The 12,887-nt window shown below is 49.3% G+C and overlaps 1 protein-coding gene across 1 annotated transcript; it reads right to left on the bottom strand.

Annotated features, from left to right (window-relative positions):
- Positions 1 to 10,942: 10,942 nt before the first annotated feature.
- On the bottom strand, positions 10,943 to 12,503 carry ASPRV1 (aspartic peptidase retroviral like 1). Its single transcript, XM_081587887.1, has one exon. It carries the CDS (start codon positions 12,322 to 12,324, stop codon positions 11,557 to 11,559), a length of 768 nt encoding a protein of 255 aa, XP_081444013.1. The 5' UTR covers positions 12,325 to 12,503; the 3' UTR covers positions 10,943 to 11,556.
- Positions 12,504 to 12,887: the final 384 nt, after the last annotated feature.

Below are 12,887 nucleotides of genomic sequence, written 5' to 3'. Positions count from 1 at the left end.
GTAATTAGTGTTCTAAATTACCCCTAGTCTTTTCTCTCATCTTGATTTTTATTTAAAAAGTTTCCTACTTTAATATATGTAAATTTGGAAGTCATTTCAGATTTAGTCTTGTAGAGAACAAAGCGGATGGTCATATAGGAGCACTGCCTGCGTATAAATGAAAAAGTTTCCGGTCTTCTCTTTTGCAAGCAGAGGGAAGTAAGGTTGACTAAGCCAGGGTGAGTTATGAGGGTCAACAATGAGGAGAGGGAAGGTGAAGTGTTTTTAAGTAGTGGAAATGAATTTGCCAAAGTATAAAAGAGAGCTGCCTCGGGGCAGAAGGTAACCCCACCTCGTCTAGAGGAACTGGGCTCCTCAGGGGCTTTCCACAGAGGCTGGAGGCAGCAGCAGAGTTGACCTGGGTCTGAGTCACCTGTCAGAAGCGGAAGGAATACCACTCTTTCTTCTCAACTCAAGAAAGTTTACTGGGTTTGAAAGCAAATGAGAATAGTGTTTTTATAGGACTAGCCTGGAATCCGCTCTAGTGCATATTTTTAAAAAGTAAATCACCCACAAATGTCAGCATTTTGTTAACAAATTACTCGTGGCCCCACCAAGTGAACCATGGGTTAGTGGACACAGGCCAATCTGCAAGATGGTGGCCAGCAGTGTAAACGGAACACTGTCCTCAGCCCTGGACCATTCAACACGACTGTGGGAACCTGGAGTCGAGTGTGGCTGGCACGTTCTCCACATCTGCGATGACCCCTGGATAGCAAGTTGGCACGCAGACCGCCTGACAGAATCAGGGTCCAGTCATTCTTGTCAGGCTGCCGTGAGGGATGTCACGGACCTATGAAGGGCGTCGTCGTGGACAGATGCAACTGAAGAGACAGTACAGGCTCCTGTGTTCAGTCATGAACACACCAGTCACAGGGGGCTGTCGCCAGGTTGGCTGAATACCAAGTCTCCACTGTGCAGGGACTGTCACAGAGCAAAGCCCTCGGGTCTCATAAAGAGGCCCATAGGGGAAACCAGAGCAAGTAGGGGCCCCCAAAATGGGGGCTAACGGCTCAAGACAGCACGGGGCCCAGCAAAACTTCCTCCCTGGCTCTGCTCCCCTCACTCCACCCCAGGCTCTCCCCACCCCCATCCATGAGCATTTCAAAACAGACTTCAGATCTCAGCCTTCCTTAACGGCCCAAACCCCCTTGCCGAACTCCACCTGTCTCAGCAGCACATCTGAGTCTCATCTGAGTCCCCACCTGACCTGGTCCCAGCTACCCTCCCTGAAATCTCTTTGCCGATTTCAAAAATCTGTATAGTCAAAGCTATGGTTTTTCTAGTAGTCATACATGGATGTGAGAGTATATGACAGAATCTTTATGGTTGGACTGTAAAGAAGGCTGAGAGCCGAAGAACTGACGTTTTCGAACTGTGGTGCTAAAGAAGACTCTTGAGAGCCCCTTGGACAGCAAGGAGATTGCACCAGTCAATCCTAAAAAAAAAATCAACCCTGAATATTCATTGGAAGGACTGATGCTGAAGCTGAAGCTCCAATCCTTTGGCTACCTGATGCAAAGAGCCAACTCATTCAAAAAGACCCTGATGCTGGGAAAGATTGAGAGCAGGAGGAGAAGGGGACGACAGGGGATGAGATGGTTGGATGGCATCACTGACTCGATGGACATGAGTTTGAGCAAACTCCAGGAGATGGTGAAGGACAGGGGAACCTGGCATGCTGCAGTTCATGGGGTCGCAAAGAGTTGGACACGACTGAGCAACTGGAAAACAACCCTCCCTGAGCTCAAATCCTACCATCCTACCCCTCACTCATTCTGTTTCACCTGCCCTGGCCTGGGGGCTGGGCCTCTGCCTAGAAGGCTAGCCCGGCCACCTCCCTTCACTCAGGTCTCTGCACAAACATCAGCTGACCCACGAGAACTCCTTGACCCCCTTGGCATAAAACTGCATATCCCCCATTAGTTCAGTCCACCACCCACCCACCCTGATTCATTTCTCTTTATCACCACAGGACAAGTCATTTTTTTTTTGTCTGTTTGGTATTCAGATACAGCTGTGCAAAAGCAGAGGCTTGACTCTGCTCTGTGGCTCTGTTCTAGCACCTAGGCCAGTGCCCGGCACACTGGATGGAGGGATGCTTGAATGGATGGATGGAGGGATGGATGGATGGGTGAGTGAGTGAATGAGTAAGAGACAAACTTCTAATTCAGAGCTGAAGCAGACAATATTTTCCAAAGTCATGTGCCCCAAGGGCAGATGGTGAGACATGGAGTGAGGTTTCTCCTACATGTTAAGGACTGTATCACCATCAAAGCACAATGAAGGCAGTACGATGAGAGTCATGGAAATTGCCTGAGCTTTAGAATAATCCAGATGACGTGGCCCAAAAAAAAAGCAATTTGATAGAAAATAATTTGGTTGAGAAGAAATTGAAAGGAAAACAATTCAGTCTGAGGGACAATTTGGTCTAAAAAATACATTCCATCTTATTTTCCAAAAACTGGAATTTTGATGTAGCATAGAAGAGGAGTCAGAGAAGGCAATGGCACCCCACTCCAGTACTCTTGCCTGGAAAATCCCATGGACGGAGGAGCCTGGTAGGCTGCAGTCCATGGGGTCGCGAAGAGTCGGACACGACTGAGAGACTTCACTTTCACTTTTCACTTTCCTGCATTGGAGAAGGACATGGCACCCACTCCAGTGTTCTTGCCTGGAGAATCCCAGGGACGGTGGAGCCTGGTGGGCTGCCGTCTATGGGGTCGCACAGAGTCGGACACGACTGAAGCGACTTAGCAGCAGCAGCAGCAGAAGAGAAGTGCATTCTTTTGTGCCTTTTCAAGCATGTTGCTTAAGTTTCAGAATAGTTTTACTCTCTGCTTAAATATCTGGCTAATATTTTAGCCAATTATTAATATTTTAATTCTGTTCATTTAAAAATTTTATCATTAAATGCCACACATATAGATAAAAGTCCATAAAACATAAATGTACTGCTTAGTGAATTATTATAAACACCCACATAGACACAACCCAGTCGAGAACCAGGACACTGTCGGTCCTCAGGCGCCCCCAAATGCCTTTCCCTACATAGAACCCTCATTACCCAAAGGGACAGGGCAACCCTGCTTCTGCTGTAATCATATCCTTTCTTGCCTTTATAATTTTCCTCCTGAGTAGACATCTGTACGCACTGCAGTTTAGTTTTGCTTGTTGGTTTTAGAATATTTTGTAAATGGAATCACACCGTACATGTCTGTGTCTGGCATTTTTTCACTTAACAGTGTAGCTGCGAGGTTTGTGTGTGTCACATGTGGTTGCAGCATGCTCGTTTTCATCACTGTATTGTGAGGTTGGTAACAGCAAAAGGTTGGAAACAATCTGAATGTCCAAAACTAGGGAATTGGCCAAATAAAGTATGAGTTTACAAAACAGAAAGTACTGCATAATCCTATTTTTGCTAAAAAGGAAAACCAAGAGTTAGAGAGTGAAAGAGAAAGAATGAAGGCAAATACATCCATATGAATGTCTACAGAGAAAGGTCTGGAAAAATATGCCACATCTGACCTAGGCGGAGTGAGTGGGTACAAGGCTCTTTGCAAAGTTTCTTCATATATTTTTGGACTGACCTAATTTTCTGGTTTTCCTAAATGAGCAGTATTGCTTTTGTAAAAGAAAGGGAAAAAAGGAATTTAAATAATGAAAAACTCATCAAGCAATAATAAGCAACAATCAAAAAAAGAGGCTGTGGAATTTTGGTGAGGTTTAAGGGAGGGTTTTCCTTCCTAGTTTATTTTAATGCCAATATGTCTCCTCTACTTGTTTGATGATTTTTGTGAATTTTTTGCATAAAGCAATAGAATCAATGAATGTTTCCGACCACAGTTAACATGTTAGGGAGTTCTGCAAATAGCTTACACACTGTTTAGTTAATGAAGACCTCTTTGTTGAAAATTTCATCTATTCAAATTCATTTTCACCCACTTTGTCTTGCCTTCCTCTATTTATAATAGATGCAAACAACCTAAATTCACTTTAGCCAAATCTCTGTTTGTCCAAACCGCTCCAGCGGACTGAACTGAATATTCTAAAGGCAGGCAGGCTTCAATGCCAACCTCAGTTCAATCATTTACCATGAGAGCAACACAGCAGATTAACCTTTCCCAATTTCAACTTCCCCATCTGTTAAAGGGGGGTAAAACCTACACTGTAGGGGTTTTGTGCCACTTAGAAAGAAATGTCCACATCAGCATCCACGAGCCACCTCAGGCCAGTCTCTCAGTCTCAGCACTGTTGATGTGCAGGACTGGGGAATTTTGTGTTGGGGTCGGGTTGGGGGGTGTCATGTGCATGGGAGGATGCCATGAGCAAACTCCCCAGCCCCTAGAGCTGTAACAACCAAAATTGCATCCAGATGTTGCCACCTGTGCCCTGAGGGCAAAACCGCTGCCTTATGTAGACTTGTCCCCCTCTCACAGCCAGTCACTGAGATTTCCCAAGTCCTGTTGGTTCTTCCTCCGTGTTACTTGGGAATCGGCCCCTTTCCCCACTGAGCCTGCTTAGCCTCATCAGCCAATGCCTGAGTGGCAGAAAAATCCCACAAAAATCCCAGACAGCTTCCCTCCACCCTGACTGTTCCCTGTGCTCCATCTGTGGGTAGTGGGACAGGAGAATACGAATGTGCACTTTGGTTGTTGATTGTTCCATCTAGAGCAAGTAAGTAACCAGGGTTTTAGGGCTCTCTTACGTCCCTGGGCCAAAAGCCAGTGTCGCCTGTAAGACAGAAGATACGTCCTTTCCCCATCCTTTGTACCTGCCCAAACCCACGGATGACACTATGTTTGAATGTCCTGAACAGGAGGTAGGGGAAGGCCTGTAGGTGAGTGAGAAAAGATGAGGACAGATCTGGCTGGGCAGGAGGTGGACAACACCCACACACCACTCAGCAGCCTCATCCCAAGGAAGTGACAAGACATCACAGGGAGTGGCTAGCCTGGCGTCCCTAGGATGTCAGGACCTGAGGCCCGGGCCTCTTGTACAAGCGTGCATGGCACAGACATCAGCTCGGCCACGTGGCCTAAAGGAACCTGTGGACAGAGACGCGGGCATCTATGACTTGCAGCCCCTCTCCCCGCAAAGCTTCAGTGCTGCCTAAGATTCTGGGACCTCTCCCCAGTCCAGAGCAGGAAATGCCCCCAAAATGACTGAGAGTGACTGTCTTAAGAGCTCGATTGAATGGGGACTCAGAGTAAAACATAATTAGCTTTAATATTGGGGGGAAATATCTCCAAGTGGCATTTCCCACACATCTCTGAATTTGCAGAGAGGCTCAGATGAGTTACAAACGCAGATGTCAACATGTCACTTCCCTGCCTTCCCCTTACCTGAGGATGAAGCCCCCTGACTGCACACAATGGAGGAAGTAGGTGCTTATTCTCCACACTTGCTCCCAGGACAGACATCACTAATCAATCGTGCCATCTTGCTGGCAGTGTCTGAACACAGTCCCAGAACCTTTCGCAGTGCCTCCGAGCAGGCAGCTGTGTGGATCTGAGTTGGTACTCGCGATGAAACCAAGTGTTTACTTTAGGACCCACCGCCACCGCCACCACCTCATCCTCCACAAACCCATTTTACCACTTTTAAAGTCGGGCTACACCATTGGTACATACGTTAATGTTTACAAGGTTTACTTTTTCTTTTTCCAAAAAATACTAAATTTATAATGCACTCTTGAATTGAGTGCATCTCAGAGCTGAAGAAATCTAGCATGGGCTATTCCTGCCCTTCTGGAGTTTCCTGAAAGGCCATTTAGGACCCTGCCCCTTTGTCCCCAACCCAAGTCACCCCATTAGCCGGCACCCGCCCAGCTTTTCTCCCTCCCTCCCCTCACGTTTCTCCCTCTACCCTGCATCATCTTGGGAAAGAACCACTTGTCTTTCAAGACTCAACTTAAAGATCTCCTCTGGAGCCCTTCCTGACCCCCAACCCCACCACGTGACCCTCCCTGTGCCCCTGCGCACATGGGCATGAGGAGGGGATGCCACACTGGGCCACTCTAAGGCCTGGGCTTCCTTTGCCTGACTGCCTTCCTCCTCTTCAGACTGTGAATCCCTGGAGGGCAGGGCTCACTTCACACCCTTCCTAGGGCGGGAAGATGCTCTAACTGGAGCTCAGAGAGAGAGGGCAGGGCAAGGCTGGCCCCAGGCAAGTCCCACAAGCAGCAGGTGGAGAATTCACCCCCATCCAGGCTAAGGCAAGGCTGGCCCACAAAATCTGAGCAGTCAGAACTCAAGAACCAATTTATGAGCCCACAGTGAGAAACAACAGCCAGCTGGAGTGGGTGGTCATAGTGGTCTGAGCAAGGTTTATCCTCCTTGCGACCAAGCCAGGGAAGCCACATATATTACCCAGGGTTGCTCGGTAGCAGTAGATTCTGGCCAGGACGGTGACTGATGGGACCGAAACGTGTGGTGGCATCAGCTCTGACAGCTGCCTCAGTGTCTCCTCAGTGTCTCCTCGGGGGCTGAGGACCAGGTGGGTAGGCCAGGTCACCTCTCTGGGGCATCAAGGCTGGCCACTCCCTCAGCATTGCCGTAAGAGAGGGACGTGTGGCCTTTGGTCTCTGACTCCAACTGCCCTCCTGATGGACACATGATGTCCTCAAGGTAAACTAATGGCCACAGACGGGCACCTAAGCACACCTGGGAGCCTTAACTCGCCTTGTGATGACTGCAGTCTGATTTGATTGTTTATCTTTCTTATTTGTTGCCAAGGACCACCCACACCTGGCACTGAGTAGGTGATTAATAATTGGTTGCTTCTGGCTTTGTTTTTCATAGGCTTATGGGTTAGCAATTCTGAAACTACTCTCCGGGTACTTAGGATTGAGCAAATAAGTAACCTGGAGTCAGGTTTCTCACTGGAGAAAGAAGTTGCACATATGGAAAGAAGGAAGATTAGAATAAACTCTATGGTGCTGGGTTGGAATTAGAGGTTCAGTATGAACTCAAATTTTAAATATATATATATATAGAGAGAGAGAGAGTATATATATATACACACACACACACATATATATTGAGAGATACATACAGAAGCATACATAGATGTACTGTTTTTTTCTTAGTTCTGACTACTGAGAGGATCTAAGAGTATTGACACCCTAGTAGTAACAAGCATACCCAACACCCAGCTCCTGGTTCCTAAATACCAGACTCCACCTAAAGGAACCAGGGCTCTTGGAGAAATGGCCAGTTTCAGGGGTGGTTCAGGGAAGGTACAAGATGAACCTAGAACATTTTGTGACAGAAAATAAAGAAGGGCTCAGATGATGGCAGGGACATGTCAGAAAGACAAAAACCAGTCTGAAGAGTTTCCCAAGGCCAAACTTAAAACAATGTGAGCATCAGAATGATAGTAACAGTATAGCTCACCAAATAAAACAATAGTCTGTGAGTCTACAATTATTTAAATAAACAATAAACAAACAGGAGGGAAAAACTCTTCATCAGAGTTGAGTGCCAGCTAACAAATGTAGAAGGGTAGAATTAGAAAATCACCATTGGCAGGCAAGGATCATCGAGGGGTCTAATAGGTGACTGATGAGAAAGGCTGTCTGTATAGTCTCAGTGCATCAGCCTGGAAGACACTCATTAATTATACAGGGAAGGGACTTCCCTGTGCTCCAAAGGCCAAGATTCTTCACTCTCAATGCAAGGGGCCTGGGTTTGATCCCTGGTCGGGGAACTAGATCCACATGCTGCAACTAGGAGTATGCATGCCACAACTAAAGAATCTTGTGTGCTGTAAATAAGACCCGGGGCAGACAAATAAATAAGTAATAAAGAAGATAAATATTTTAAAAAATTATACAGGGAAAATACATGTAGTTTACAGGGGGAAATCGGGCACCATTTTGACCAGCTAATTCAAGTTAACGTCACCAGTAATGGAATAAATAGGTGTCCCACACCACCTGATATGATCCACTGAGAAGGATACAATATCACTTTTGGATATTCTTACCAAAAATGCATAACCTGAATCTAATCCTGAGAAAATATCAGAGTCACCCAAATGTAGGTTCAAATTCTGCAAAATAACTGACCAGGCTCTTCATAAATGTCAAGATCATGAAAGACAGACTGAGGACTGGTTCAAATTAAAGGAGACCGAAGAGACATGACCACTAAATGCAGTGTGTGGCTGGCTTGGATCCTGGACCAGAGAACAATTGTTTTCTTTCACTATAAACGTCATTATTGGGCCTTCCCTGGTGGTCCAGTAGTTAAGACTTTGTGCTTCCAATTCACGGGGTGCAGGTTCAATCCCTGGTCAGGGAACTAATTTAATTGAAAAAAAAAGCATGAAGAATTATCTAGCAAAGTTAGTAAAATTAGTAGGCATTTAGTTTATGGTGCTTGCATGCACGCTCAGTTGTGTCCAACTCTTTCGCGATCCCACGGATTGTAGCAGGCCAGGCTCCTCTGTCCATGGGATTTCCCCAGGCTAGATATAATACTGGAGTGGGTTGCCATTTCCTTCTTCAGGGGATCTTCCCGACCCAGGGATGGAACCCGCATCTCTTGCGACTCTTGCATTGGCAGGAGGATTCTTTTACCCCAGAGCCACCTGGGTCACTATTAAAGAGGGTGTCTGGTGGTGATCATGAGTTGCCCCTTAACTAGAGGCATCAGAAAGTTCTAAGACAGGAATTTTCAAACATTTGTGTGTGTGAGAATCACCTGGAGATTTTGTTCAGTGCAAGTTCTGCTACATGTCTGGGTGGGGCTCAGATCCTGCATTTCTAACAACTCCTAGATGATGCTCACAATGCCTTTCTGCTGGCCCAGGGACCACCCTTTGGGTTGCAATGGAGTGGATACAGCTGGGATTAAGACCAGGCCTTCTCGAGCCTGGCTGCACCTCAGGACCACCAGGAAGAAGTGGATTTTATTGATCTTCCCAGTGATTCTGACGGGCAGCCAGGATTAGACCTTCACAGCCTCACCTGTGTCTGTCTTCTCCTATCCACTGTCTCAAGGTCAGACCGGAAGTCTGAATACTGCCATGGCTGCCAAGCTGAATTTGCTGCTGCTGCTCTACTCTGTCCTGTTCCCAGAAGCCAGGTGAATCTTGCTGCTCCTTCACAGTTCAAACACTTTCATACAAGTTAGGTGCAACTACCCACCCGGAGATCAAGTCCTCTGAGATGTGTGGCCGAAATCCACTGCTCACCACCCTTCCCCTCGACACTCTGCTCCCAGAAAGCAGTGCCCCATCCTGCAGCCCAGGTTCCCTTCACACACACAGCACCTGTCTTGTCTCAGTCCAGTCTCCAGCAAAGAGGAACCATCTCTCAGTACCTTCCTCCAGGAGGCGTGTGCTGTGATGTCAGTCTGGGTGGGCCCACCTGGGTGCTCGCTTCCCCCAGGAGAGAGAGCTGGCTGAGAGCCTGGTGACTCATCCTCACTCACAGCAGGGGACTAAGGGTCTCTGTGGCGGGGACACAGGTCATCCTGCTCCTGTTCATACAGTCAGGGCTCTGCAGCCCGTGTCCGTGGGGAATCACAGGAAGGGGACAACTTGGGTGTTGCCCTGAAATTCTGGCCTGGCACCCAACTCCCCATTCACCTGTTCACCTCCCACCCATTCTTTCCCTTCCCTCCTCCAGACCAGCAGGTGGCTAGGATCTGAGGCACCTAGAGGAAAATAGGTCACAGGGAGGTGCCACCTAGGTTGTCCCCTCTGGGGAGGGTTTGGCCTAGGAGAGAAGATGTTTTTGTCAGGTGTTGAAAACCAAATTTGAGATGGCGTATAGGGGACCTGGATGCCATGAGACCACCTCCTTCTCCTCTTCCCCTTGGCTCCAAGGCAAGGGCCAGGGCTGGGCTGCCGCGTCTCTGGTCTTCACATTCCTGAGGAAGAACTTCCTCTTGATCCAGCACCCGCTACTGCCCCATGCGCCCTGTGGCTGATGTAGCTGATCCCTGTTAGGATGCTGGGGAGCCCAGGGAAGGGGATTCATAATCAAGGGGATTAGGGACTGAGCATGCAGCGGTTTCCAGGAGAATCATAGCTAGAATCGGAGGAACGAGCAACCACTCTCAGCTCAGACAGGTTCAAGGTCAGGGCCTCAAAGGCTTCTTAGCATAAACCTCGTCCCCACCTCTGACTCCCACTCAGGCAGTTCCCCTCTCCCTCATGAATATCCAGATGGAAACTCCCAGGACAGGCTCATTCTACCCTCATGTAGGGAGAAGACCCTTCCCGCCTCCCATCAAGTTTCTTGAAGCTTTGCACCCTTAGTCCCCCTTTGGACCAGGGAGTTTTCAGAGCCCCAGTCCCGCTGAGTTCTAGAGAGAGGGGCGGGAACCTGGATGCAAATATGAGGTAGATCCCCTAAGAGAGATGTACCCCATTCCTGGATCTGGAATGTCCTCCCCCCAACCCCGCCTCCACTATCCTGCAGAATGCCCTTGGGCTGCCCTAGGCAGGGTAACACTTGGCCCCCAATCATGCTTTCTGCCTCCAAGTCCTGGCTCCCAGGTGGCTGTAAGAATCTATTTTCCAGGCAGAGACTTTATCAGTTGTTTACAATAACCATAATTTTCCAATCCACAATCAAGACCACAACTTGAGGGTCACTCTTGGGTATAAGAGGCAAGTTGAATACTAAAATACTGCAGTTTGTAATGATTAGAAGAATCAGGATTAGATTAGACATGACAAGAATTATGGAGGAACTAAGTCAAGCTATTTGAAATCGAGGTTGTCTTGGAAAATCCAAGCTATATCGTCTCTGTACATGTATTCTCTTCTGTTTTCTAGCGAGACCCTCTGAAAATACTTGAACCTTCCTTCTCTTCACCACTCATTCTCTGTTTTCCCCAACCTCTCACATCCATTGCATTCATCCCCAGTCAACACATTACATGGGTTTTCCATGAGTCATTCTTTATTGCTGTTTGAAGTCATGAATTATTGGCACAAGACGCAATGAGTTTCAAAGCAAATGACAGAAGGAAACACAGTTTGCAGGTGGGAAGACCCAACAGTGAAGAATCCCAGAGCAGCCATGACCCTGGCCTTGAGGGTTGGGTCTTACTTGTAAGGACCCTGCAGCCAGGACCTAGCCCAGTCAAGTCAGACTACCTGGCCCAAAGGTGATGGAGCCACATCTTTGGGGAGCTGAAGGGGTCCCCCAGTCCTCAAAGACCATCTTTGTAGCCTTCTTGGAACCTTCTTCTAGCCTCCAAGTCTTTGCCACCAACAGCAGTATGACAACCACAAGGACCCTCTCCCCTCTGAGACAGCCAACCTGCTCTCCTCACTTGTTCCTTTTCCAATGGAAGCTTCCCCTAACCAGGGCACATAGAGGCCCCTGCAGAGGGAGGAGCGGGGAGGGGAGCAGGAAAGGGAGGGGAACAGGAGCGGGGAAGTTGGTTTTAGATGGTTGGCCAAGTCCAGTGACCCCCTGAGTAGACGTGCTTGTCCCCTCCACCACGGTGGGTCCTCCCGCCAATATCTGAGGGGTGAGGCAAAAGGGGCTTCTCAACAAGAGAGTTGCTGCCCCCCGTCCTCTGAGGAGGGCTCCTCCTCTATGAGCTCCAGGTCGAACTCATCTTCCAGGGACCCTCCCACGGGCAGAAGGCGGAACTTCTTCCCTTTAAGTGTGCATGTGCGATGCTCGAAGTCCAGGACGGCGTTGTGATCCTGGAGCACGTCGGTCCCAATGATGGCTTCCTCTGCACTCGCGTTGGCCACTAGGAAGGCTGCCTTCAGCTTCAGCTTGCCCAGGGACACCACTGTATCCCAGACACCCAAGATCTTCATTTCGGCCCCGTTGGCCACTTTCACCACATTTTCAAAGGGCCGCAGCGTATCCAAGTCGCCATCGGTGACCTCCTCCCACAAGCTCGGGTGGACCACGGAGACCTGGGCCCCGGAGTCCACCAGGAACCTCACGGGCACTTTACCAATTTTCCCCTTGAGGTAGTAGCCCTTGCCCATGCTGTTGGCAAAGACGATCTCCTTGGGCAGGTGGCTGTGGGCAGCCTCGGGCCCCCCAAAGGTCTTCAGGAGGGTCTCTTTCACAGCGCCGAAGTTTCCCTGGTCCTCGGGACTGAGACCATTGAAGGCCCCCAGGGCGTCTCCCCTGAGGGACTCTTTCAGGAACCTCAGCTTGGTGATGTGGTCCCAGTGGTTGAGGTCGTTGATGACCTCAAAGCGATGCAGCCAGAGGTGTGGGGCCACATTGGCTCCATCGAAAGGCTCTGGGACGAAGGCACGCTCCCGGCTCCTGGCTCCACTCCCGGCCATCCCTCTGCTCCCTTCTGGAACTGCAGCAACAACCCACGGCAGGCAGAGAAAGCCACAGAGCAGGGTCAGCGCAATCACGCTGGAGAGCAAGGCTTCTCTAAGCAGACTGTTGCTGGGTGCCCGCTGTTGGCAGGCTGGAGGGACCAGGCGAAAGCTGTCTGAGGGACTGCTGGCTGCAGAGCTGTGGCCTGCTCACTCTGCAGAGCCTTTTTGATACCCAGCCTGGGCCCCCAAGGCTCTCCATTCGCCTTTGTTCTGGGAGCTCCGCCCCTGCTCCTCCCTCCCCCCTCCCTCCAGCATCCTGTTCGACGGGCAGGATCAGTGCCCCGCCCTTCTGCATCCATCAACGGGACAGGCCGCGGGCAGCCCACGTTGCAAGGAAGGCCAGCCTGGGTCAGAGGGGGCCTCCTCAGGTACCCTCCCCAGCCTGTGTCCCAGAATAACAGATGAGGACAGGACGACGTTACGACATCCAGGTGTTTGTCAGCTGGAGAAGGAAGGTGGAGGCAGGGACCAGAGGCAGGGACCAGGGACCATCAGCTTTTAGACTGGGGAGGCGCCTT

Source organism: Giraffa tippelskirchi, chromosome 4 (assembly GCF_054371585.1).
Source record: "Giraffa tippelskirchi isolate mGirTip1 chromosome 4, T2T-mGirTip1v1.2.pri, whole genome shotgun sequence".
Taxonomy (NCBI): Eukaryota; Metazoa; Chordata; class Mammalia; order Artiodactyla; family Giraffidae; genus Giraffa; species Giraffa tippelskirchi.
The sequence above is the reverse complement of the archived record's forward strand: the minus strand, read 5'-3'. Positions and strand labels throughout refer to the sequence as shown.

Bases quoted from the DNA above. Each gene is read 5' to 3' on its own strand.
- ASPRV1 (XM_081587887.1), bottom strand. From the start codon at position 12,324: ATGGCCGGGAGTGGAGCCAGGAGCCGGGAGCGTGCCTTCGTCCCAGAG.